Consider the following 24,695-nt stretch of genomic DNA (forward strand, 5'->3'; position numbering starts at 1 on the left):
AGGCTAGAAGCAGTGTCCTAAGCACACTAAGGGACGTCTTTCCTGGTCGGCCTCTGAATCAGAACCCATATCGAGGTTGATCACGATGTGCCCTGAGTTTAATCAATTGTGCAGCAAATTTAAGCCTTTAAAGGGGCCATGCAGCAGATCTTTATGGCAATGCCAGCTCCCTCTGGAGTGCCTTCAGGCCTTACAGAGCTATAGGGACCCCAGTCGCACTTCTGTCAGCTGCTCATACCTGGGTTCAGACTGACTTGGTGGGCCTTCTTTCAGCTCCCCGCTGGCACCAGTTCATTTATTCACTCATGCTGAATGCACACGGGTCTCAGTCTTTCTGACTAATCCAGCCTCATATGGTGTGCATGGAGATCTAACAGTGACAACTGAGTAATTTTGACTTATCATTCTTAAGTGGTAAATGTGATTCTCGCAGCTTGTCGAAATCTATTTATTCGGGTGCTAGGAAAAGTTTGACCTGGTCTGTCACCCTGTTCTCTTGCTAGCCATGTTATCAGATGTTATATTGTTTCTCTTTTTTCTCTGGCCCAGCAAAGCTTGCAGTAGACAAATATAGTGTTGACTATTTGCCTCTGTGGGGTTTGCTGGTATCAAGAAGGGTAAGTCAGTTAGGAAAGACTCTGTCAAGGCGGATCTTCCTGTGCATTGATGTGTTACGTCTGGCTAGATAGGCACCCTATATCTGCATGCTCATTCCACTGGGGCTAATGCTACCACAATGAGCATGGAGGTGTCTTCTCATAGAAATCTGTCAAGCTGCAACATGGTAGTTGTGCATACTTTCACCAAACCCTACTGCCTTGACAGTCCGGTCTGCAGAGGACCATTTTGCCTATTCGGTGCTATGGTACTTTTTGGTTTTAGTCCACTTCTCAGACCCATGTTCTTTTCGGTGGTACTGCTTGGGGGTCTGTGCTAAAGGTGAGAAATCTGTGGCAGAATGAAGGTCCGAAACGAGCACAAAAAGGAAAAATAAGGCTCAGAAACTAGCAGAAAGAGGTAAAATAAAGGTCAAAACGAGCAGGAAGAGAAAAAATAAAGGTCAGGAAACGAGTAGAAAGAGACAAAATCAAGATCCGAAAGAGGCAAAATAAGGGTCGGAAACTAGCAGAAAGAGTTAAAATGAAGGTCCAGTGTGAGCAGAAAGAGGCAAAACTGAGGTCATAAAACGAGCAGAAAGACTAAATAACGGGCGGAATGAGCAGAAAGGTAAAATTGAGGGCAGGAGCGAGAAGAGGCAGAAAAACGAGCAGAGGAGACAAAATAGAAAGAGGTTAGCGGGCTGTGGGCAAGCTGGGCAGGAGGACTGTCATAGGTGGGGAGCTAGCACAAGGACCTGCTCCTCCAGTTAAGGATGTGTAATGATGTGATTTACCCATGACCAGGATATGTTATCTGCTTGGTCCATCCCGTGGCAACAAGGCAGCATCCCACAGCACGTTGTGCTTAGAGGCCACTATGATAAGTAACTTAAAGGTTCTTCCAGGTTTTTCTGGACTAGCCTCTGGTCAACTGCTGGAAATTACCAGTGACGGCGGCCGCTTATCTAAAGTGGTAGGGCAGCTGCAGGGGAAGGCAATTGGATGTGGGGAGAGTTGAAATAATATAAAATAAAAGACTTACTGCCACGCCGCTCATGCTGATGACTGCCTCGCTGCTTGTCTCGTTGGGCCAAATGGGTATGGGCCCTCGGGGCACAGGCTCCACACCCAATCCAGACACTGCTGTCATAGCAAGAGAGCAGCTCCAGGATTCGTCTGAGTGGCCTTGTTTGCTGCTCAGACAGTGAATTGGAGCCTGTGCCTTTTCTCTAGCCTGGCTGTATAGCACAGCTGGGTTGGGGAAACATAAGTGCACATGTGTACACTTGCGTACATATAGGTGCACTCTACTCCTGCTCCCTGGCATGCCCCGCCCTACCCTATACTTATTTTGGGGCTCAGACAGACAGCATAAATAAATGAGAACTGTTATCATTTTATTTATCAACTGCTGGCGCGGACCGTTGGGCGACGTTCCTCCGCCATTACGGAGGAGCAGCCCCTGGATATTCCTGATCTCAATAGCTGCTCGATGAGCTTAATTAATGGTTCATTTTGAAGGAGTTTGTGGTTTAGGAAAGGAGTAGATGTGAGATGATTGTCAATTTGAAGGACTTGTCAGTCTTACTGGTTACAAGTTAGGTGGGACCCATTGTGTCTGATTTTGGGGCTCTCTTTAGGTCCCGAAAGATCACTGAAGGTGGAAAGAAGAGATACCTGTTTGAAGGAGCCCAGGGATGCATAAGTCCTGCTTTGAAGAAACCGGATAGAATGTAAACTGTGCTTAAGACATTAGGGATTGTCATGCAGTACTGTATTTGTGACTACCTGTGTCCTGTAGAGGCTAATGCCTCTTGCCTGGCCTCTGCATTACATTGTTTGGAGCCTTAAATCACTTTTAGTACTTTTAGTCCTGGAGCTGAAGCGATTTAGCCAGAGGATGGCAGCACTGGAGTGGAGGCCTCATCAGAGTTTGAATTGGAGGACCATGCGCAAGGGCGAGACATTTTTTACCTGTGGTGGGTGAATGGAGGTTATGGCTTCTTTGGGCAACAAGATGGAGCAGCTCTGTCAGTAATAAGGCAGTAGCATGATTGGTGATTTCTGATAGTCTTCTAGCCGCATGCTCCTCACAGTTTGAATATTAACCAGGTGTCAGACTGGATAGGGCAACTTTTCAGAAGTACCTCTGTGCTCTGGAAGGTGGCGCTGTTTCACTCTGAAAATTATGTGCTGGGCCTATGTAGGTGCCGCTAATGCGCTATTGTCAGTTCCTTTCTCTCAGCGCCACCAGACGAGCACCCGGAGCTCCCTTCCTCATCTTTTTTTATTCTTTGTGCCGTGATATTTTCCAGTGTACAAGGGATGCCATCCACCAAAATAACAGGTTTGAAGTCCTGTAGGGTCTTTCGCTAACAAATGTCTCTGACAGATCCCCACCAGATTTGCTTGTGGTGCCTGGGGTCGAGCCATGATTCCAAGGCCTGCTCCAACTGCACGTCGATGGACCCAAAAGCCATCCTGGAACACGAAGCATAAGAAGATACTGTGTAGTGTCGGAACCACTCCAAGTGGTGCCCCATATCCAAGGTTAGTTCTTTATCTCTTTCTCATTCCCGTTCCCATAGTCCTCGTTGCTGCTCGAGAGGCCGGTCTTTGTCGCGCTTCAAGTCTTCAGGTAAATGTGACTAGAAACACAAGAAGTCACAGCGTGATTCTGCTCCTGGGCGGGGGCATTGCTACTATTCTCAACCCTGCTCCCGAAGTTGGAAGACTTCTGAGCCGATCCTGCAACTTTTGCTGGCACAGAGTTTCCAGAGCCAAATGCCACATTGTGTCAGATGGAAGAGTTCTGCGCAGCCATGTCCCTGGTCCCTTCGGATCCCTTCCAACTCTCTCTGGCACATCTTCGGGCTCCAAGGAGCCACCAGGCCCTCCATCTGGGATACTGCTGGCAAATTCACCCTTGCCGCCAGTTGCACCCTTCAAGCCCGTTTTACTTACGGCTTCACTTCCTACCTCATGCTCAGCCTCCAAACCTGTGTGGCCCCATGTTCCTCAGCACCCATGCCGACTCCATCTGATAGAGACATCTAGATGCAGATTCCTTACCTTTGAATTTCCCAGGTGCCAGACTGGATCCGGAAGATTTTTCTTCGAGCAATACCCCTGCGTGCCGGTAGATGGCATTGGTCAGCTCCGTGTTGCATCGTTCGTGCCAGAGGTGACATCCTTATCACCTATATAGACGCCACCTCGGCGTGCTGATGTCAGATCTTTTCTTTCCGCACCAGTCAAGCGCTGATCTGTGAATAGAACTACCTTCTGTCACTTTTTGACAGGATTTTTCGCCTTTTTGTCAACCCCTTTTTTGATGCGTAGGAAGTCATGTCTAGGAAGACTTTAGGGTTCAAACATGCAGCACCTCTCAGCGCGGAATGTCGGTGACGGGCCCACATGTGGTTTGTCTGTGGTGTCTGGAGACCGACCATGACTCGAAGTCGTGCTCCGACTTCCAGGCCATGGTTTCGAAGGCTTTGAGGGAGCTGTCCCTAAAGCTGCTTGCAGCCCGCCAGGCAACAGCGTCTCACTCGACTCCTCAGAGGTCTCATCCCAGTTGAGAGGAAGCTCACAGCACCGCTCCAGAAGTCCCAAGTCCTCTTCGTCTCACTCAAAATCGTCAGGACATTCAGGTAAGAGGCACCAAAACACAAGAAGTCGAAGCGTGCTTTGACTTCTCCCCGTCTAACGCGACGGAGGAGCCTCGGCGGTCAAGGCCTCGTTCTCCAGAATGTGCGCCTAGGACGGCTCCGCGCTTCTCCACTTTTCCGAGAACCAAAGTGTCCCTCGCTCAACTTAAAGAAATTTACGAGGCCACGATCCTCATTTTTGAGCAGCCTGACCCCTCTGGTGGCATTTCGGGCCCTGAGTGGTTCGAGGGGGCCCCATGAGGTCCATCACTGAGGGCCCTCCCCCATGGATTCAGGAATGAGTCCGGACCGGTGCCGGATGTGCCATTGCGACCTTCCCTGGCGCCGACCCGGACACTGATGCTGATGCCTCCAGTGGGCTGATGCCCACTGGGGACATCAGCCCCATTCTGATTACAGATGACCCGAAGCATGTACCGCGTCGATTGATGCTGATTCCAGCGCCGACAGGACCTCCATGTCCTGGGTCGCTCACAGAGAAATTATTCTGAAGGGCTATGAGTGAGAGAAGATTGGGAGGGGTCGCTGGACCCTTTAGAAGACCAGCCTTTACGAGGAAATGGACTGGTATGAGGAATTGAAAGAAGCCAGCAGACCGGATACTTCTCCAGAAACTGGCATGGTTTGGCCCCCTACCGTGTTTATAGAGGAGGGAGCGTCTTATACTATAGTTTTGCAAAGGGCGGCTGAGGTCCTTGACCTTCAGGTTCCTTCGGTGGCAGTCAAGACTTAACCTCCACAGAACCCTTGCTCCTATTTAATGAGACCCTCACAGGCGTCCTAATGGGATCCTGATCCAAGTCCAGCACAGGGGCTCCTGTGAATAGGAGGATTGCCCACCGCCCTGCTCCGGGTGACCCAAACTTTCTCACTACCCACCCTCCCCAGACAGCTTAATAGTCCAAGCTTCTACATCTCATGGCACGTTCCCTTCCGCTCCCACAGACAGATAATCCAAGAGGCTGGATAGTTGGGGCAAGTTTTTTTTTTCTTCTCATAGCCTTGCATTGCGGTCGGCAAACACTGCATGCTTATTGGCCCGGTGTGTCCACTTTCTGTGGGAAACCGTTGCACAAGTACTGCCACTGGTTCCGGGGGAGGCCTAGGCCGTCTTTTCCCAAGCAGTATCACACAAGAGAGGTGCAGCAAAGTTTGCCATTCGGTGTGGTTTAGATACAATCAACTCGCTGGGCAGAGCAATTTCATCGACAGTGGCTGTAAGACACCACGCCTTGCTGAGAATATCTGGCTTTTCGGGGGATGTCCAGGCATCTCTCATAGACATGCCCTTTGATGGCACCCCTCCCTTCAGAGACGAGGCAGACAAGGCGCTGGAGCACAGCTTGCTGAACGAGGGGGGAGAGTGCCGACGAGAAATGTTACTTTTTTGGGGGGTTTTAAAGTTTGTCTCAGGTCTTCCGAAAAGAAGCTTATTTGCACCTTGAGCACTAACTCTGACAGTACCCCCCTTTCAGAGCAAGTCTGCCATTTTGGTTGCCGCACTAGTTTATCCCAATGGGTGGCACTAAAAATGGGCAGGCTAACATGAGGGGGGCAGTGCTGACCAGAAATATTGAATTTTTGGGTTTTAAAGTTTGTCTCCGGTCTTTTAAAAACAAGCTTGTTTGTAACTTTTGCACTGACTCTGATGGTACACGCCTCTTAGAGCGGGTCTGGCATTTTGGTTGCCACACTAGTGTATCACAGTGGGAGGAACTATAAATGGGCAGGCTAACGCGACCGTACAGCGGATGCATCGCTGGTGCGCCTAAGCCAAGCCCGCCTGCGCCCAGATCGTGCGAGGCCAGGAACCCTTGCCTCGTTTGTCTCAGGAAAAGTGCCCGCTTTATGGTACTCTAGGGACGACCTTTTGGTTTTGGATCTAAAAGGTAAAATTCCGTGCTGTATTAAATTAGAACCTGGTTTAGGTTCTAATGAGGAGAAATGCCCTAATTGTAACATGACCCTTACTAATGAAGTAATTTCAGAAGTACAAAGTAAGAGTTCCTACTCAGCCTCTCTGGCTACCCCACATGACATCGTTTTAAAATGCTCAATACTGAACGCAAAGTCCCTAATTAGACTCGTATAAGCTAGATATAATTTTTATTACTGACTCCTGGGCAGGTGAAAGTAGTACGATTTGTGAAAATATTTCCTTTCAAATAGAACTAACAAAACATTATTAGTTTAGAGGGATACTACTCTTCCGCCCCTGGGTCCTAGAGCACCCTTTGTACCAAATCTAAGTTCATTTATAGAACCTAGTATTACATTGACTGATTTTTTCAATGTTGGTAGATTTAAATTTTGATCTGGAGGAAATTGAGAACAAAGACACTATTTTCCTGACTGAGGGATATCGGGATACCTGAGGTTGTTAAATCTGCAGCACATTCAGCAGGACACATGCTCAGTGGCATTTTCTCAAATAACACATACCTTAAGATAACAGATCTTTTACCTCTGTTATGGTCTGATCACAAAGCTGTGGTGTTTGCCATCAATTTACCACAGTCCTAACTCAGGATAGATCTAAACCCCCAAAAACCTAAGAGTAGGGCATGGCAGAATATCAGTTCTTCAGATCTTGTCTCTGTTTTTATCAGAAACTTTACCAGAATCTAAAATTCCTATGCCAGTTCTTGATAGAACCATACAGAATTATTCTGCCTGGATTAGTAAAGAAACTGACATTCTCATTGCGGAAAAAGTCTTTACTAATCGCCGAAAAACCCCTTCAGAACCATGGTTCTCTGAGTTCAAGAATTCAGAAACGGTTTTGTAGAAAAATGGAGCAAGTTTGAAGATCTAAATATGATATTTAAGATAGGTTTATTAACAATCAATTGCAGAATACACAGAGCTAATATTAGAGGAAAAAAACGAATACTGTACCAACAAGATTCTTCAATCTAGTAATTCTGCAAAATAACTTTTTAATACTGTAAAACTAAAAAGTAACATAAATGCCTGTGCCCAATAACATTAGTTGCAGCCAAATGTTATGCAATACTCTCGCAAATTTTGTTTCAGAAAAAAGTAAAGGAAGTCTTTGACTCTTTTGCATCCTATAAACAAACATTATCTATACCTTTGATGAATAAAATACAATCCTCACCTACCATCTTTGTCAAGTTCACCTTGCTTAGGGTAGGGCAAGTTTTAAATTTAATTGGATCTACTAAATCGGGATCACCACTTGATCCCCCAAAAACTGTTCATCTTGCCCCTGAGATTTTTAGCACTCAATTGACTATGATTTTTAATGAAGTCATCAACACTGGATACTTTCCTTATGAGTGGAAGAAAGCCTCAATTCTGTCTTTGCTGAAAAAAATGATTTGGATCCTCAAGAGCCTAGTAGTTACAGGCTCATCTCTAGGCCGCGCTTCCCAGCCAAACTATTAGAGATGGCTCTGAACACTGAGCTTATGTCACTTACTGACAATAACCACTTTTTGGATTCCACCCAGTATGGTTTTAGAAAGTTACACAGCACATAGGCAGCATTGATAACTGCATCAGAGGAATTTAGGCAAATTCTAGATAGAGGTCAGACCGCATTGATATTATCAGATCTCTCTGCGACCTTTAATATGGTCAACCATAATATCTTGATTGACCGACTCGCTGAGCTAGGAATAAGCGGTCTTTCGCTCAAGTTGTTTCATCTTTTTTAATAGCTAGACTGAACCATGTTGCTATGGGCGATCTCATCTCCGATCAGTTTTGTCTGCCATGTGGGGTACCCCAGGGCTCTTTACTGAGCCCTACTCTGTGAGAAAGTGCCCTCTTTCTGCATGGTTGCCACCACTTTTTGCTGAATTGCTGATGTGCTTTGACTGAATGTGCCCTGGGCTCCTGCTAATCAGGTACCCAGGGCCTATGTTCTTTCCCTAAAACTGCATTGAAGCCTAAGCCCAATTGGCATCTCTGGCCACAGGTCAGCCCCTAGTAAATGGTACCACAGGTACCCAGGGCACTGTGACCACAGAATGCCTCTAAGTGCTACAGCACTTATTGTGACACCCTTAGAGGTCCTGTTCCCTTACATACACACACTGCCTTTGCAGGCTGCGTGCTTTCGTGCAGAACAAAGTGAAGAGTCGACATGCACACATCTCTGTGTGCCATGCCTACAACCCACTACCCTGGCATAGACCAGTCACCCCTCTAGCTGGGTGCACTATACCAGAGGTGAGGGTACAGGTGCATGAGCCCTGTACCCCTACAGTATCAAAGTCCATTCTCAGACATTGTAAGTGCAGTGCTGCCATTAAGAGTATATGGTGCGGAGAGTTTGTCATTACGAACGTTTGGTATCAAACTTCTCATCATATTAAACCCACACTGATGCCAGTCTGGTATTTAATGAAAAATGCACACAGAGGGCATCTTAGAGATGTCCCCTGAAAACGTACCTACCACTAGTGTCTAGCCTGAGTGGCTGCTTTCAGCTGCCACCACCAGACATGTTTCTGGACCCCTGGGTTGAGAGTCTGCTGCTCTCTGGGGCCTGAAACACTGCACATCCTGGGACGAGGTGCCAAGCCTCCTCCCCCAGGATGGGCAGGGTTCACGAAGGGGAAGCTTCAAAGGCTTGCCTCCTTTGTGAGCTTCCCCAGGCCACTTGCTGCACTCAACAACTGGTCCCCACTGGTTCTGACCCCCACTTTGGGAGGGAGAACCGGCGGGAAAAACAAGTGAGAAAGAGAGGTGTGCCCACCTCTGCCAACTCCACCCTTCAGGTGGGGGAGGTGAGGTGAAGCACAACTCTCAGTCCACGCCATCTTGAAGATGGGGGGGGACTCAGCCTACCAGGGAAAGGCTCATGCCCCCCTCCCACTGGAGGGTGGCATAATAGGGGGTGTACCCACCCCAGGGAAGGAACCCATTGGTCCCTGCTTTTTACCTATCTGTAACGCTCATAAATCTAGTATTTAGGGGCACCCCTGAACCTTGCTTCCTCAGACAAGAAGAAACTACCAGAAGAAGAAGGACTGAACAGCCGTGTAGCAGCTAAGAAGAGGAAGACACCCACTGACTTGGCCCCAGCCCTACCGGCCTGTCTCCACCTCGAACTTGCTCCTGTGAAATCCCGGTGTGTCCTGCAGCCAGCAACCTCAAACCCCAAAGGATCTGCCTACCTTCAAGGACAAAGACTGTCTCCCGTGGACACCGGATTTGTTCACCTGCAACCTCTGGCTCCGGCTGTACACAACGAATCCGTCCCGCTCTGCACCCGCCGTCCACGGCCTGAGCTCGAGTGGGCAAACACCACGAGGAGGTCACCCCGGTGATCCTGACCTGCCTCCAGCCGACGCCTGCAGCCTAAATCCAGAAGGTCCCCCCTCCCCCCCCCCCCCCCCCCCCCCCCCCCAACCGCGACCAGGAGCTGCTAAGAAGATCCCCCAAAAAGCACCCCTGCACCCGACGCCCCACTGCCTTGTGTGCCCAAACCGACGGTGCCTAACTTCCCAACTTACCTCTTGAAGTGGTGGTCGCACCCAGAAGACCTTTGTCCCCAAACCTGCAGTGCCTTTGCAAACCAGAGGTCCCCCATTGAAAACAGGGCACTCGACGTCGAAACAGCACCCTGCACCCGGCCGCTGAGGGTGCACTTTTGGTGCTACTTTGTTTCCCCATTTGCCCTGAGCTAAAGTCCAGGAGCTTTGCTCCCACGACCAAGTGGCCACCAACCGAAGGCACCCTATCCCCCATTGGATAACATTGGGTCACAGCACTCTGCACCCGGCTGCCCTAGTGCCACTGAGGGTGTAACTAGAGTGCATCCTTGACCCTGGGGGACCCCTGAGTCTACCCCCAGAACCTCAACTCCCACTACCAAATACTTGCCTCAAAACCGATAACACAATTTTCCCCCATAGGATAACATTGACTGCTTTTCTTGGAAAAGTTGGAGTTTGAAAACCTTAAGAATTTCTTTAAAATTGCACTAACTAACAAACGATTTTACTTGCCTATTTGCAGGAAATGTCCCAGAGTAGTATCCAGGTATACTACTCTGAGTAAAAAAAAAAAAGTAATATCAAAAGTAACTTGCCTGTAATTTTACTGAAAATCCCATTCGTCTATGTACTGTATTTACAAAGTATTGCATTTCTCTGAAACCATACTGTAAGCCAAAATAAAGTGCATATACAATTTCAATTCAAACTTTTTACCAACTGCATTACTACTGTAAAGTATTTATTGCTTACCTGTGCCAGGCTTGCTTGGTTCTAGAAAATAAAATAACTAAAAGAATATTTTCATACAAAAACAATTGGTCTGAAGTTCAGTCTTTGAGTGTGTGAATTCATTTGCTGACTGAGTGTGTACAACAAATGCTTAACACTGTCCTCTGATTCTGCCTTACTGCTCGACCACACTCCCACAAATAGAGAGTGATGTGCTATCTAACTTTATCTCTGCCTACCTTTGGGGTTCCACTGGACTCTGTGCACACTATACCTCACTTTGGTATAGTATATACAGAGCCAGCTTCCTACATACTCATTTTAACCTTTGTTACTCCACTGACAAGACTGATGAAATCATGTAGATTTTCAGTGATGTCTTAACGTCGATGATACCCAAATAGTGATAACCATTTCAAGCAATCCCGAGGACAGTGCTAAAAAATGTAGCTCTTGAATGTACCAGGTAAATCGTTGGATGAGATTAATTTGCCTAAAGAGGTCCTTCTCTTTGGCAAAGACAATTTCTTTTGGTCACCAAGCTAGGGGCCTCAGGATATGGAGGTTTCCACCCTCATCAGTGCAGAAAGTAAAGAACTCGGGGATTCTCTTTGATAATTAACCAAATTTAGAAGATCAGATCAACGCTCTAGCCTCATCAGTATTCTTTACCTTAAGAATAATCGGAAAGATCTGTCCTTTCATCCCCTCTGACCTTCAAAAATTGGTGGTTACCACTTCAGTCCTAGCTAAATTGGATTATGGGATTGCCCTTTTTATTGGCATCCGGAAAAAAATCCCTCAAACTCCAGATGTTGCAGAATGCCTCAGCTCGGCTTCTCTCAGGAATACCAAAATATCAATCCGTTTCACAGGCTTTAACTAAGTTACATTGGCTTCCAGTGGTAAACAGGATTGAACTTAGGACACTTTGTATTACCTTTAAGGCACTGCATAATATTGGTCCACACTATATCCGTGAGAAATGTGTCTGGTGCATCCCTCCTATGAGACTCAGAAGTTAAGCACTTAGAAATGCCCAAGGTTAAACAAGCTTCATGGGGAGGTAGGAGTTTTGTTTTGAAGTCCTCAAAGTTATGAAACTCCCTTCCCACGAATTTAAGGAAGTGCCCAGAACTCTGGTCTTTTTGAAAATCTTTGAAGACTTGGTTTTTAATCAGTAGAGCAGCTTTTTCTGGGTTTATATTACTTCTCTCGGTTATGAAAGCAGCAAGACTCCTCAGAGCATTCAAGCGCTATATACAATTACAAATCAAATTCAAGTCCAACAGTCTACTTCCTCTCTTTTGAGAGTACCCCTCTCATTATCAATGTGCAGAAGTCACTCCCTCTCAGATGCTCCCTTTCATCTGAGACGTTCTGGACACAGTTTAGTTCTAGCCTAGCCTCCTGACCGGTGAGTCCAGGATATTCAGGCTACGATTCAGATATTTCAGCCTTTATCCTGGATTTCAGTGAAAATAGCTCTGAGGCTGCTGGGCCTCCTGGCCTCCTGCTAGTGACACATGCCAGATGGCATATGCGGGCTCTTTAGTGGGACCTGAAGTTCCAGTGGGTGCAGAATCTGGAGAATTTTCCGACACGGTTCAGATTTTGGAGGAACTGCATTACACTTGCAGTGGCAGCTGACAAAGTGCAATTGGGTCAAAGGCAGACCCCTTTCCCTTTCCCAACCAGATCTCACAGTAGTGACAGATGCATCACTCCTGGGATGGGGAAGCCACCTGGGAGAGGTGGTGATCAAAGGACTCTAGTCTCCTGCGGAATCTGGACTTCACATCAATATGCTGGAGCTCAGAGCAATCCATTTGGCATTGAAAGCCTTTCTACCTGCCATCGCTTGGGGAGGGAGAGTAGGGGGAGTGGGTCTATTTCAGGTGTTTGCAGACAACACCGCCATGTGGCGTTGCAACCAACAGTGTGGGTGGGCTCATGGACCCTTTGTTAAGAATCCCTGCATCTTTGGACTTGGCTGGAACAGCAGGGCATATCCCTTGTGATTCAACACCTGGCAGGTTCTCTGAATGTCAAGGTGGACAAACTCAGCTGTTGATGCTTAATGGATCACAAATGGCATCTCTGTCTGGAGGTGGCGCAAGGTCTATTCATCAGTGGGGAGAGCCTTAGTTAGATGTGTTCACCTGAGAATGGGCATTGTTAGCAGTTTTAGACGCTGGGCTCTCGCTCAGACGCTTTTCATCTCGAGTTGAGCAAAGTCTTCCTGTACGACTTTCCGCTCATACCACTCCTGCCCAGAGTTCTCAAGAAGATCATCAACAACCGGGCCAAAGTCATTCTTCTGGCTCCGGACTGGGCACGGAGAGTTTGGTAACTTGAGCTTCTCCAAATGAGCATCAATCCTCTGATCAAGCTGCCTCTTTGGGAAGATCTTAAGGTCCTGCACCCAAACCTGTCAACTTACGTCATCTTGCATGGAGATTAAGCAGTGGCAATTTATAACATTACAAACTTTGGGAGGAAGGTTGAATGCTGTTTTGTAGGCCAGGCTTCCCTCCACCAATTTGCTGCATGCCTGCAGATGGAACGTATTTTTAATATATTGTACAGAAAAGTCTATTGACCCTTTTTCTGCTTCCCGTTTTTGATGTTTTGCTTTTTATTTTGACCCTTGCCCAGCAGGGCTCTGCTCTGGGCTCCCTGAAAGGGTATCTGTCTGCTTTGTCTGCTTTCCCGAGGATGCCAGACCAACCCATTTTATTTAAGTCACCCATTGTACATAGATTTCTCAAAAGCCTTGTTCATATGTTCCCATCTTCTCCTTTCATTATACCTCATTGGGATCTTAATTTTGTTCTCACCTTCCTGATGTGTGCTACTTTTGAGTCCCTGCATAAATGCCACCTCCAGCTGCTCACCATCAAAACAGCCTTTTTAGTGGCAATCACATCTGCCAGGAGACTGAGCAAGGTACAAGCTTTATCTTCCAAGTTTCCACTCTTGCGATATTTCTTGACAAGTTGGTGCTTCACACTAGGGTCTCTTTACTTCCAAAAGTGGTAACATCATTCCATGTGGAGCAATCTGTCACCTTGTCCACTTTCTATGCTCCACTGCATACCTCTAAAGAAGAGGATTACCTCCACTGTCTGGACCCGAAAATAGCGTTGTCATTCTACCTTGACCACACAAGATTTCTGGGTGGAAGTCCAACTCTTCGTGGGGTATGCCGGAGCGAAGCAAGGTCGTACGGTGCAGAAGAGGACCATCTCGTGATGGGTAGTCTTCTGCATCAAGATTTGCTACGTTCTGGCAAAGAAGCAGCTTCCTGAAGGCTTAAGGGCTCGTTCCACCAGAGCTACGGCTGGTACCACTTCGTTGCAATGTGCAGTCCCAGTTCTGGACATCTGTCGGGCGGCAACGTGGGCATCCCTGCAGATGTTTACAAAGCATTACTGCCTAGAGAGTCAAGTCCGCAGGGACAGCCATTTTCGCCATTCAGTTCTGAAGGATTTTCTAGTTTAACTTGCCCACAGTCCCTCCTCCAGGGATGAGTAATGCTTGGGTATCTATTCAAAGGTAAAGAATCTGCGGCCAGATGGACAAGTTCCTTACCTTCATTAATGCCTTATCTGGTACAGACGTGATCTAGCTGCAGATTCCTTACCGACCGATCCTCCCCGCAGTGCGGACAGGTTTCTAGGGCCCGGTCCGATCCCTTTCAGGGCCCTAGTTTTCCCCACACACCAAGGTCAGTACACTTCATGGCTCCGCGCTTCTGGCGTGGAAAGTCATGTAAAGTAACTGACGTCGATGTGGCGCCTATATAGGTAATGCAGACATCACTTTCGGTGCGGACGACGACTCGAGGAGCTGACTAACTCCACCTACCGGTGCGCAAGGGGTATTGCTTGAAGAAAAATCTTCCTGATCTAGTCTGACACCTCGGAAATTCACAGGTACGGAAATTGCGGCTATATCATGTCTTTACCAGACAAGGCTTTAACGAAGATAATGAATTTGTTCATCGAAGGAGGATGAACCAATTGTTCTCCTCAATGTCAATTCGACGCTGGTTCGACCTTAACCAACGTTGTACCCGAATCCCTCTGAGGCCTCACTTCCTCTATTAGGCATTCCCATTTCTCAAGGGAGGCCGTCCACCTCACACTCCCTTTTTGGCTCCGATGACTAAGACCAGGGTGATGAGTTTGTGCAACCCTAAACTGACGGCAATTGGTACGAAGATTTGCAGGAGGCTAGTGGCCTCAACACTTCTCCCGGGGTGGCCCTTGTATCATCTCCTGGACCTGCCACAGAGGAATCCGCATCCTATGCTACTATGTATTAGTAGGATGTGATTTATGATGTGATCCCTTTTGGTCTCACCAGTGCCCCTCTGGTGTTCACAAATGTGGTGATTGTGGTGGCAGCTCCTCTTCAGGGGCCTGTGGTACTAGTCTTTCCCTAGCTTAATGAATGGCTGTTGAAGGCAGACTTGCCCCAGGCAGTCCTCAACCACCTCCAGACTACGGCAGACCTCCTGTCCTCTTTATGCACGCACTATCAGTGTGCCAAAGTTACACCTTACTCCTTCTCAGATGCTCCCCTTCATCAAAGCCATTTTGGACCCCGTTCGGTTTCATGCCTTTCCTAAAGAAAAGAGTCCAGGACATTCAGGCCGTCATCCCGATCTTTCCGCTTCAGTCCTGGATTTAAGTGAGATTGACTCTTAGACTGCTGGGTCTAATGGCCTTCTGCAGCCGTCTGGTTGAGCAGGCCAGGAGGCATATGCGGGCTCTGCAGTGAGATCTGAGGTCCTAGTGGGCCCAACATCAAGGGGACCTCTCCTACCATGTTCAGATTTCAGAGGAGACTTCAAAAGATCTGAAGTGGTGACCAATGCATCGCCTTTGGTATGGGGCGGCCACCTGGAAGATGTGGAGATCAGAGTCTCTGGCAGAGTCCCTGGCAGAGTCCCGGCTCCACATCAACCATTTGGAGCTGAGGGACATCTGATTGGCGCTGGAAGCCTTCCTGTCATCGATCGAAGGGAGGCTGGTACAGGTGCTCACAGACGACACCACCTCCATGTGGAAGTGCAACAAACAGGTTGGAGTATTGGGCCCTGTGCCGTGAGGCATTGCACCTCTGGAAATATCTGAACCACCAACGAATGTTCCTGGTGGTGAACCACATGGATTGATCCCTGAATAATAGGGTGGACAACTCAGCTGTCAGCTCCTAGCATATCACGAATAGCAGTTACACCCGGAAGTGACAGATAGTCTTCTGCGAATTGGGAGACCTTTGGCCCGGTCTGTTGTTGCCACCAAGAACACGTAATATCAGCACTACTGCATGTTAGTTTCCATGGCTTCTCACTTTGAGACTTTTTCTGCCTGAAATGGGACCCGGGACTCCTGTAAATGCCATTCCACTGATACCAGTCCTGTCCGGAGTTCTCAAGATTAGGACAAACCAGACCCAAGTCATCCCAGTGGCTCTGTGCCAGGCACAGTTAGTATGGTGTCCAGAACTCCTGACTTTGAGCATATGTCCTCTGATCAGGCTGCACCTCCAGGAGGACCTGCAGTTGTAGCAACAGGACAGGGTTCTGCACCCAGGCCTTCACAATCTTCACCTTCATGCTTGGTGATTGAGAGGTGACAGCTGAGTACCTTTGACCTTCCTCAGAAGTTGGTTGATGTCATCTTGGCGGCCAGGTATCCCTCGACAAAACAGTAGAAGTCTTTCATTGGGACAAATTTGTGGCTTGGTGGAGCACATGCCAAGTTTGACCTCTTTAGTCCAAGTGCTCTAACGTTCCATTGTTTGTTTTGTTTCTTGCCCTGCAAGGCTATTCTTTGGGCACAGGTACGGGTTCTCTTTTGACCCTCTTACGGTTGCCAGATCAGCCCCCAGTGTTTAAATCACCAGTTGTCATACGATTTTGAAAAGGGCTACAACATATGACACAATAGGATCTGATCCTGACTTATTTGATGTGTATTCACTTTCAAGCTGTTTCACTTCTGTCCTTTGACTCTTCACCACAAAGACTGTGTTCCTCGTCGCCGTCAACTCAACGCTGCGAATAAGCAAACTTCAGTTTTTTTATGTTAATCTGCCTTCATTCCAGACAGTCTGTTTTGTGAACTCTGGCATCCTTCCTGCCAAAATTTGTGATGCCATTCTATGTCGGTCAAACTAACACCCTGCCAGCGTTGCTCCTCCCCCCTCTTTGAGGAGTAAACACAAAAGAGAGCTGAGCTTCTACATAGATCCTACCAAAGACCACTGGTTGGACCATCAGCTTTGTTGTGTTCTCTGGAGTGAAAAAAAGGCAAGTCTGTGCAGAAGAGAACCATCTCCTGCTGGATCGTGCTCTGCAGTAAGATCTGCTATGCATTGGAAAAAAATCACCTTCCGAGGACATCTGCCAGGCAGCTACTTGGGCGTTCCTTCATATGACGTACTATTTTCTCAACAGTTCTGGTTTGCCAAGACGGGCAGTTTGCCACCTTGGTCCTGCAAGACTTTCTGGTTTGAGTCCTCTCACAGACCCACCTCCAAATAGGTCCTGCTTTGGTATCTATTCAATAGGTGAGGACCCTGCAGCTAATAGTCTCAATCAAAAGAAGCTTCTTGCCTTTGGTAACACTCTTTCTGGTAGAGACTCTACCTAACCTCCGATTACTCACAGATCTTCTCTGTTCTGTGATTGGACTCTATTAATAAGATTCTAAGTCTAGGAGTCTGCACACAGTCTGCAAATTTGCTTTTGAGGCTTAGCTTCTGGTAACATGGACAGTCTTGAAAGAAACTGATATCAGCGTGCAGGAGTGCAGCCTCTATAGGCCCTGCACGTCGTATCTGCAGTGGAAGTGTGGAGCTGCAAATGGAGCTGCAAGGTGCCACCTTCTGGCTCGCAGAGGTACTGCTGAAAGGTTTCCGGATCCAGTATGAATCCTGGGTAATATTCAAAAGGTGAGAAATCTGCATCTAGAAAGGTTCTCTATCTGAATGAGCGTTGCTGAGTAACTTGTTCAAAGAGGGATTCGTTTGAGCATGCATCCCTGAATGGAGATATATGGGAAAGCAACACACACAGACTTCCTGCTGCTTTCAAGATATTGTCTTCTTGCATTGCCTGTGTTTCCCAATTGAGGGCTTGATTTACAGTTTGGTGGACGGGTTACTCTGTCACAAACGTAATGGCTATCCCGTCCGCCTTATTACAAGTGTGCTTGTAATAAAGTGGATGGGATATCTCACATTTGTGTCGGAGTAACCTGTCTGTCAAACTCTAAATTAGGGCCCAAGTCCCCTCGCCTCTTCAGGTGGTTCTTATAAAGTCAGTGTGTCATTCTTCACTTCAAGCCCCGTCTTTGTTTTCCAGTTGCCATGTTAAGAGGACCCCAGAACATCCGGGAGTAGTAATGGAGATATTGTCATGTTTCAGAAACTGCCACTTTTGCAGCTAATGCTGCTGGAAAAAGCATTCTGTGCACATTCCAGGTACCTAGTGTTGGATGAAGAATGCTGAAACTTGTGTTTCTTCAACTATGTTCTTTCGGTTTTGAGGTGACTTCTACACTGATTTTCTTTCCCGCTATTGGGTTAAGATGTGTTCAAGTGCACAGTTAAAGTTGCACCTCTTTACCAGAGGACCAGAGAAATGAAGACTTCCACTGCAGCACCATGCATACTATCCACCTCCGACTGAGAGGAAATCGTGCTGAAAGGTTTGGGCCAGATCGCATGCCAATGACTGTTTTGGAGGGAGGTTATGGAAATCGCTTGTTTGAAATTTTGCCCCACGTGCAAATGCCAGTTTCTGTGGTCAGACCAATCTCTGGTCTATAACAAAGGCACACTGCACCACTCTGATAGATCACAATCCACTGACAAGAAAGGAGACACAATGGCTTTAAGTAATATCTGAGCAGTTCACACATTCAGCAAGCATAATATTTTTTTTTCCAAGGCATCTTCCAACTGTGCTGATCGGCACAGTGTTGGATGTACACGTACTGCTTTTCGATCTAGGCAGAACATGTGATCTACAGCAGTGCGTGCTGCAAGCTAAAAGCATTATTTACCAGAAACAATCCGCTTTCATGTAACACTGCAAATTTACATGTACTCCGCACACTGAAAAGCTGTAACAGTTGTCCCTACTTGTTTGTCTGCACAACTTTTCTTTACCAGCCCACAGACTATATAAAGCCTTTTATCTCTACCATTACCCTTATCCTTAGAGGGGGATAAACATAATTTGAGATGGAATCGGAATTTGCCAAGCAGAGTGACGGTAAGTTCCAATTCTATTAAGGACCCTGAGGCGAGGATTATGCTTTTCTCTCTTCGTTTTTATTACAATGCGAAATCCAAGCATCCAGAAAGAGAACCAACAAAGCATCACAACAGTAAAAAACTACAACTCCCTACAACCAGGGAGGAAGAAAACCGTCCTTAGTCCTTCCATTATTTCCACCATCCCTGGTACATAGTCCCATATCAGTCTCTCTCCCCCTCCTCTTTCTTCGCATGAGTCACACCAAATCATCACTGGTCCTGTTTTGACCCATCGTTTCCTGGAAGAACAAGGAAAAATGTCAGGAGGAGGAAAAATAGTTCAAGAAACATGACATTAACAACATGATCAACACTGTAAAACCGAGGCTGAACATTGTACATTAACTCAACTCACCCCGAAACTCAAGAAGTGATTACTTACTAACATACAGGTGGGTTCACACTGTCGTGCTCCGGGTGGGATAATCCTCGCCTCCCTGTCCTTAATAGAATTGGAACATAACGTCACTCTGCTTGGCAAATTCCGATTCTATGTCGGGACCGGAGGCTTCAGATTATGCTAGTTCAAAGCTTACTTTCTAACAAATGAGCCACATCTAAGACCGGTTTGAAATAAAACCTTTTGAACGTAGAGTCTGAAGACCAATCCGCTGCTCGCTTCAAATCCTCTAGTCACGCTCTCAGCACAAATGCTTTCGAGACCATAGCGCCTCTAGCTGAATGAGCACCAAATTGCCTTGTGTCAATACCCGCTTTCTGCATGACCCAACGCACCCACCTAGCTATTGTGGGAGAAGACACCGCCTTGTGCGGTTTCTCGAGAGCTATCAAAAGTTGAGGTTCGCCTGGAGGGCGGAATTCCTGGGTCATTTTCTCATATGCCTTGGGGCATTCTACCACGCACAATTTTGGTGTATCTTGAAAAGCTGGGTATGAAACTGTACGAGTATGACACTTAGTCCGACGCTCTATCGTAAAAACTACTCCATCAGGAGAAAAAGTTCTTGCCAAAATGTCCAAAGCCCGGACGTCCGAAACTCTCCTGCATGAGATTAAGCACAAGAGCATAGCCAGTTTAGAAGATAGTTCTTTCAGTGAGAGATATTTATTGGGCTGCCAAGATAGAAAGAGGTTCAAAACTAAATTGACGTCCCAAAGGATCGAATAATGAGGTTCAGGGGGCAAAGATAACCGTATACCTCGCAACGGCCTGCAGACTAACGGGTGTTCCTCAACTGGGTTGCCGTCTAGCAGAACATGACCCGCCGAAATCGCCGATCTGATTGCATTTATAGAGCGATAGGCCAGCCCATCGGACACCAAGTCTGCCAGAAAATTCAAGATGTGAATGACACCTGCGACCACAGGATCCAAATCCCGTCGAAGACCCCAACGAACCCATCTCGCCCAAGCGGACCGATAACGCTTTGTGGTACTATCCGCCCAAGCCTTTGACAGGAGGCTTTCAGCCGGCCTCGAAAGGCCTGGCAACGACCAACGTTGCCTGAAAGTCGCCACACCATGAGGCGAAGCCGTCCCTGCGCGATCAGATGGTGAGACATCCCGTCTGGATTCCGAAGCAGATGAGGATGCTGGGGGAGTAGGATTGGAAAATCCCAAGAAAGTTCCAGAAGAACTGGAAACCAGACTTGAGACCTCCAACAAGGTGTTACCAGGATCACCTCCGCTGCCTGTCGGTGGATCTGTGCCGCCGTTCTTGTTATCATGGAAAAGGGGGGAAATGCATAACCGCTCTCCGTGGTCCAGTCCTGCAGAAAAGCATCCGTGGCAACTGCCGTCTGATCCGGTCTCCAGCTGAAGAACCGAGGGACCTGATGGTCCAGACGGGAGGCAAAGAGGTCTGCTGAAAACGGCCCCCATAGAGAATTGATCTCGTGGAAAATCTGAGGATCCAACTTCCAGAGACTGGAATCGTAAAGGTTCCTCGAGTGCCAATCCTCAATCTGATTGCTCCGGCCCGGCAGGTATTCCGCTGTGACCGAGATATGATGATCCAGACAGCAACCCCAAAAATCTTTTGCCAAGTTTGCCAATGCATGGGAGCGAGAACCTCTCAATTGGTTCACGTAACGGACCGCCGAGACGTCCATTTTTAGGAGAACACAAGACTGCACCCTGTCTTTGGTCCAACATCGGACCGCAAAGGAGCCCGCTAGAAGCTCCAGACAATTGATATGAAGATTCTGCTCGTCTACAGACCACACTCCTCCGGTGGAAAAATCCCCGCACCGAGCGCCCCAGCCTGATCTGCTGGCGTCGGCCTCTATGATAAGGTCTGGAACTGAACCAAAGATCGCCCGTCCGTTCCAAACTTCCATGTGGAACAACCTCCACATGACCTCTTCCCTGGCCTCTGCCGAGAGGGGAATTAAATGGTCGTATGACTTCCCTCTCCTCAGATGATACGCCTTGAGGCGTTGGAGGGCCCAATAATGTAGGGGCCCCGGGAAGATTGCCTGAATTGACGATGAGAGAAGACCCACCACTCACTGGAGAGGATCTGGCGCAATTCATGTCGAATTTTCGCCATCTTTCGAGACGGAAGACTCAAAGTCGCTTGGACAGAGTCCACCACGAACCCGAGAAAGGTTACCTTTTGAGAAGGCTGGAGAACCTATTTGGTCTCGTTGATAATGAAACCTAGGCCCTGCAAAAGAGATACCGTCTTTTGCAGTTGGACGGCCAGGGTCCGAGGGCATTGAGCCATCCGGAGCAGATCGTTCAAATACACGATCATACGAATACCATGAGAGCGGAGGAACTCCACCGCCGAATGCAGCACCCTGGTAAAACACCAAGGGGCTGAGGAAAGACCGAATGGAAGGGCGGTGAACTCGTACACCAAATCCCTCCAACAAAACTGCAGCAACCTTCGATGAGGTGGGTGGATGGGAACTACCAGGTAGGCATCCTTCAAGTCTAGGCGCGCCATCCAGATGGACGGCAAGAGGACATCGCGAAGCAGATGGATTCTCTTCATCTTGTAATGGCGGTACACCAACCACCCGTTGAAATCCTTGAGGTTGATAACCGGGCGCCGGCCTCCGTCGGCCTTGTCCACCAGATAGATATTGCTGAGGAACCCGTGAGGGTGCAAAGTTGACTGGCAAATGGCTCCATTGCAGAGCAGCTCGGAGACCTCCTCGTCGATCAACTGTGCCTCGAGCGCTGAATGATATCTGGCGAGGGAGTTGCTCCTGCCGTGGGCTTTAGAAAAACTCTATATGAAACCCTTGAACGGTCTGAAGGACCCATGCGTCTGAAGTAATGTCATCCCACGCATCTCGAAAGACCGCTAGTCGACCCCCAATGCGAACTTGTGAAGCAGGGGGCACACTTACCGTTGGAATGTCCACCTCCAGCGTTGGCCTTGAAGCTCCCGCGTCCTCTGAAACGTTGGCCTCTTGTCGGGTAGAAGTTTGTATAGTTCGGGGTAGTGTTATACTGCCCGCGACCAGAGGCTTGTCCCCGTGCGGGGTTTTGCTGGGACCCGCGGCCGGGCGAGAGGCCCCTGCCTCGACCGGCCCCACGGAAAACCCGCTGATTAAACACTCTTTTGATACTGGACAGGGCCTTGTCCAGGGAAGTGAATGTAGCAACAAACTTTCCTAATTCTTTAACAAAGGGGTTGCCGAAGAGGCCCCCTTGGGCCAAGGCACCCGCCTCTGAAGAGGCCAAATCTCCAAGTTTGGGGTCTAGCTTAATCAAAAGCGAGCGGCAACGCTCGGTGGACAGGGCACAATTAGCGTTGCCCAGAAAGATAATAGCCCTCTGGGCCCAATTGGAAAGGACCTCGGGGGAAATAGGAGACCTTCCGCCTTGTCCAGTATTTTCGTCATTGGTCCGATGGCGTCGGAGTTTATCCTGACAGTACCGCCAGGACCTGTCAATGCCTTTCCAGGGATCCTTCACGTATTTGGCCAAAAAGGTGGCCATCTTAGGATCCAACTCTGGGGTGAAAGCTATTTAATCGTCCAAAGAGGGCCTGGGGCACTCCGCCTGTAGACAACCTCGAGCCTGCTTCTCAAGGGACTTGAGGAGCCGTCCCGCAACAAACCTAGCCACCTTGTCGCCAGGAACCCAGGACGCCGAACGCGGGTGCATAATGTCATCAGGGTTAAGCATGTCAGCGTCCTCAGTGGCTGTAGAGGTGGAAGGGGTCGCAGCCGGGCGCCAAGGCCGTGAAGACCATGCTTCGTCATCAGTATCCCCTTGCGCAGCATCGTCGTCCTTCGTGGGAGAAGGGGGGTCTAAGAGGTCCTGAGGGGCGGCCGCCGGCAGGGGGGCGGGGTGATTGGTGGCGCTGAAGCCAAAAACGCAGACTTAAGGCGCGCAAAAGCGTCCACGTCCACCCCTTCAGGCCGCTGTTTCTTGGCCGGTGGAGGTTGCACACCAGACGGCGGAATAGAATCCGCCGGAGGCTCTGCTCGAGCCGCTGCTAATTTAGCGCACTCCTCAACAATCTTCTCAGAGGCGTTGTTCCGTAGGCCCAACCACCTCATTAACCACTCGGTAGATTGAGGTGTCGACCGCCTCATAAAAATCATCATCCCAGGGTAGATATCCATGGACCTCCTCCTCATAATAATCTGACTGATCTTCCATAGTTGAGGGGAGACAATCACTGCCCAAAGACACAGATCAAGTGGGGAGCCAGGTAACAGAAGAGTCCTCTATTTATTTAGAAGCTGGGCACTACAGAATTAATGTGGAGAACAAAACCCCACCAATGGGGGCAGACTAAAAGACTGCACAGATGTAGGTAATCCTAAGGATCACAATAGGGCTGCACTCACCCCAGACGCGCTAGCCCTCAAAGCTGACCGGGCTGTCTGCCTCCCAGCGCGTCTAACGCTTAATGTGGGAGCAATAACTGGGCGCGTGCGCGCGCCGACTGTTAATCGCAACGACAAAGCTGTGCACCACTGCGCTCGAGCGCATTATCAGCGGGAATGACCCCAAGTACAGACCCCCGCCGAGGCGTAGAAAAAAGGATATATTGCGGGTGTCTCGGTTAGGCAGATGGGGACAGGGCTCTCGACTCCTTGCTCTCACAGCACGACTCCTCTATGAGGAGCGGCGCTGCAGGAGCAACGAGTGGAGCGAGTCCCTCTAGCGGGCTTCAGAAGCACCACACCAGCAGGGGTCCCGGCCACGAAAGGAGCGGAACAACGCTCCCGCGGCTGATTAAGGAATCTGTCAAGGCAAAGAACGTGCAACAATTCCAAGGCAGTATAAATAACCTTACAAAAGCGGCAATTAACAAATACCAGGAGAATAGAAAAAAACAACTTAACTGGCTGCGAAGCAGCGAAGAAAGAGGAGGGAGAGAGTGACATGGGACTATGTACCACGGATGGTGGAAATAATGGAAGGACTAAGGACTGTTTTCTTCCTCCCTGGTTGTAGGGAGTTGTAGTTTTTTACTGTTGTGATGCTTTGTTGGTTATCTTTCTGGCTGCTTCGATTTCGCATTGTAATAAAAGCGAAGAGAGAAAAGCATAATCTGAAGTCTCCGGTCCTGACATAGAATCTGTGTCCTAATGCATTTTGGGTTTTGGATTGAATCACAAGTCACTTAAAAACCAAAAGCTCTTTATATATTCCTATGACACCCATTGTGTAGGTTTAATGACTTCATTATATTTTCTGTTAGACATTCAGTCTGTCTGGGATTAAGATTCATAAACACGAAAGCACGTATTCCAGGTTTATTACTTAATTAAGGGTATTTCTTATGACCTATTATACCGCACTCCACCCATACTCCAAGCTTGTTAACATAATGTATAGCAATCATTTAAACCGTGTTCTGTGTTCAGTATTTATAGCTATTTGTAACTGTTTTTAATGTGTTTTAAAAGGTCCTACTACTCAAAATGAGAGGTGGAGGCTTCCCC

The 24,695-nt window shown here is 48.2% G+C and overlaps 1 protein-coding gene across 3 annotated transcripts in view; it reads left to right on the plus strand.

Moving 5' to 3' along the window:
• The window catches only part of TMEM214 (transmembrane protein 214), a 390,212-nt gene that overhangs the window by 263,428 nt on the left and 102,089 nt on the right, over positions 1-24,695 (plus strand). For all 3 annotated transcript variants that reach the window (XR_014963237.1, XM_085613232.1, XM_085613233.1), the window contains exon 13: positions 24,660-24,695. This exon is cut by the window's right edge and continues 82 nt beyond it. Coding sequence is in view for 2 of the 3 variants with exons in the window: in XM_085613232.1 (XP_085469358.1) it covers positions 24,660-24,695 (36 nt within the window). In the remaining variant the exon portion in view is untranslated. The remainder of the gene's footprint in view (positions 1-24,659) is intronic.

The sequence above is a fragment of the Triturus cristatus genome, chromosome 6 (genome assembly GCF_964204655.1).
Source record: "Triturus cristatus chromosome 6, aTriCri1.1, whole genome shotgun sequence".
NCBI classification, from domain to species: Eukaryota; Metazoa; Chordata; class Amphibia; order Caudata; family Salamandridae; genus Triturus; species Triturus cristatus.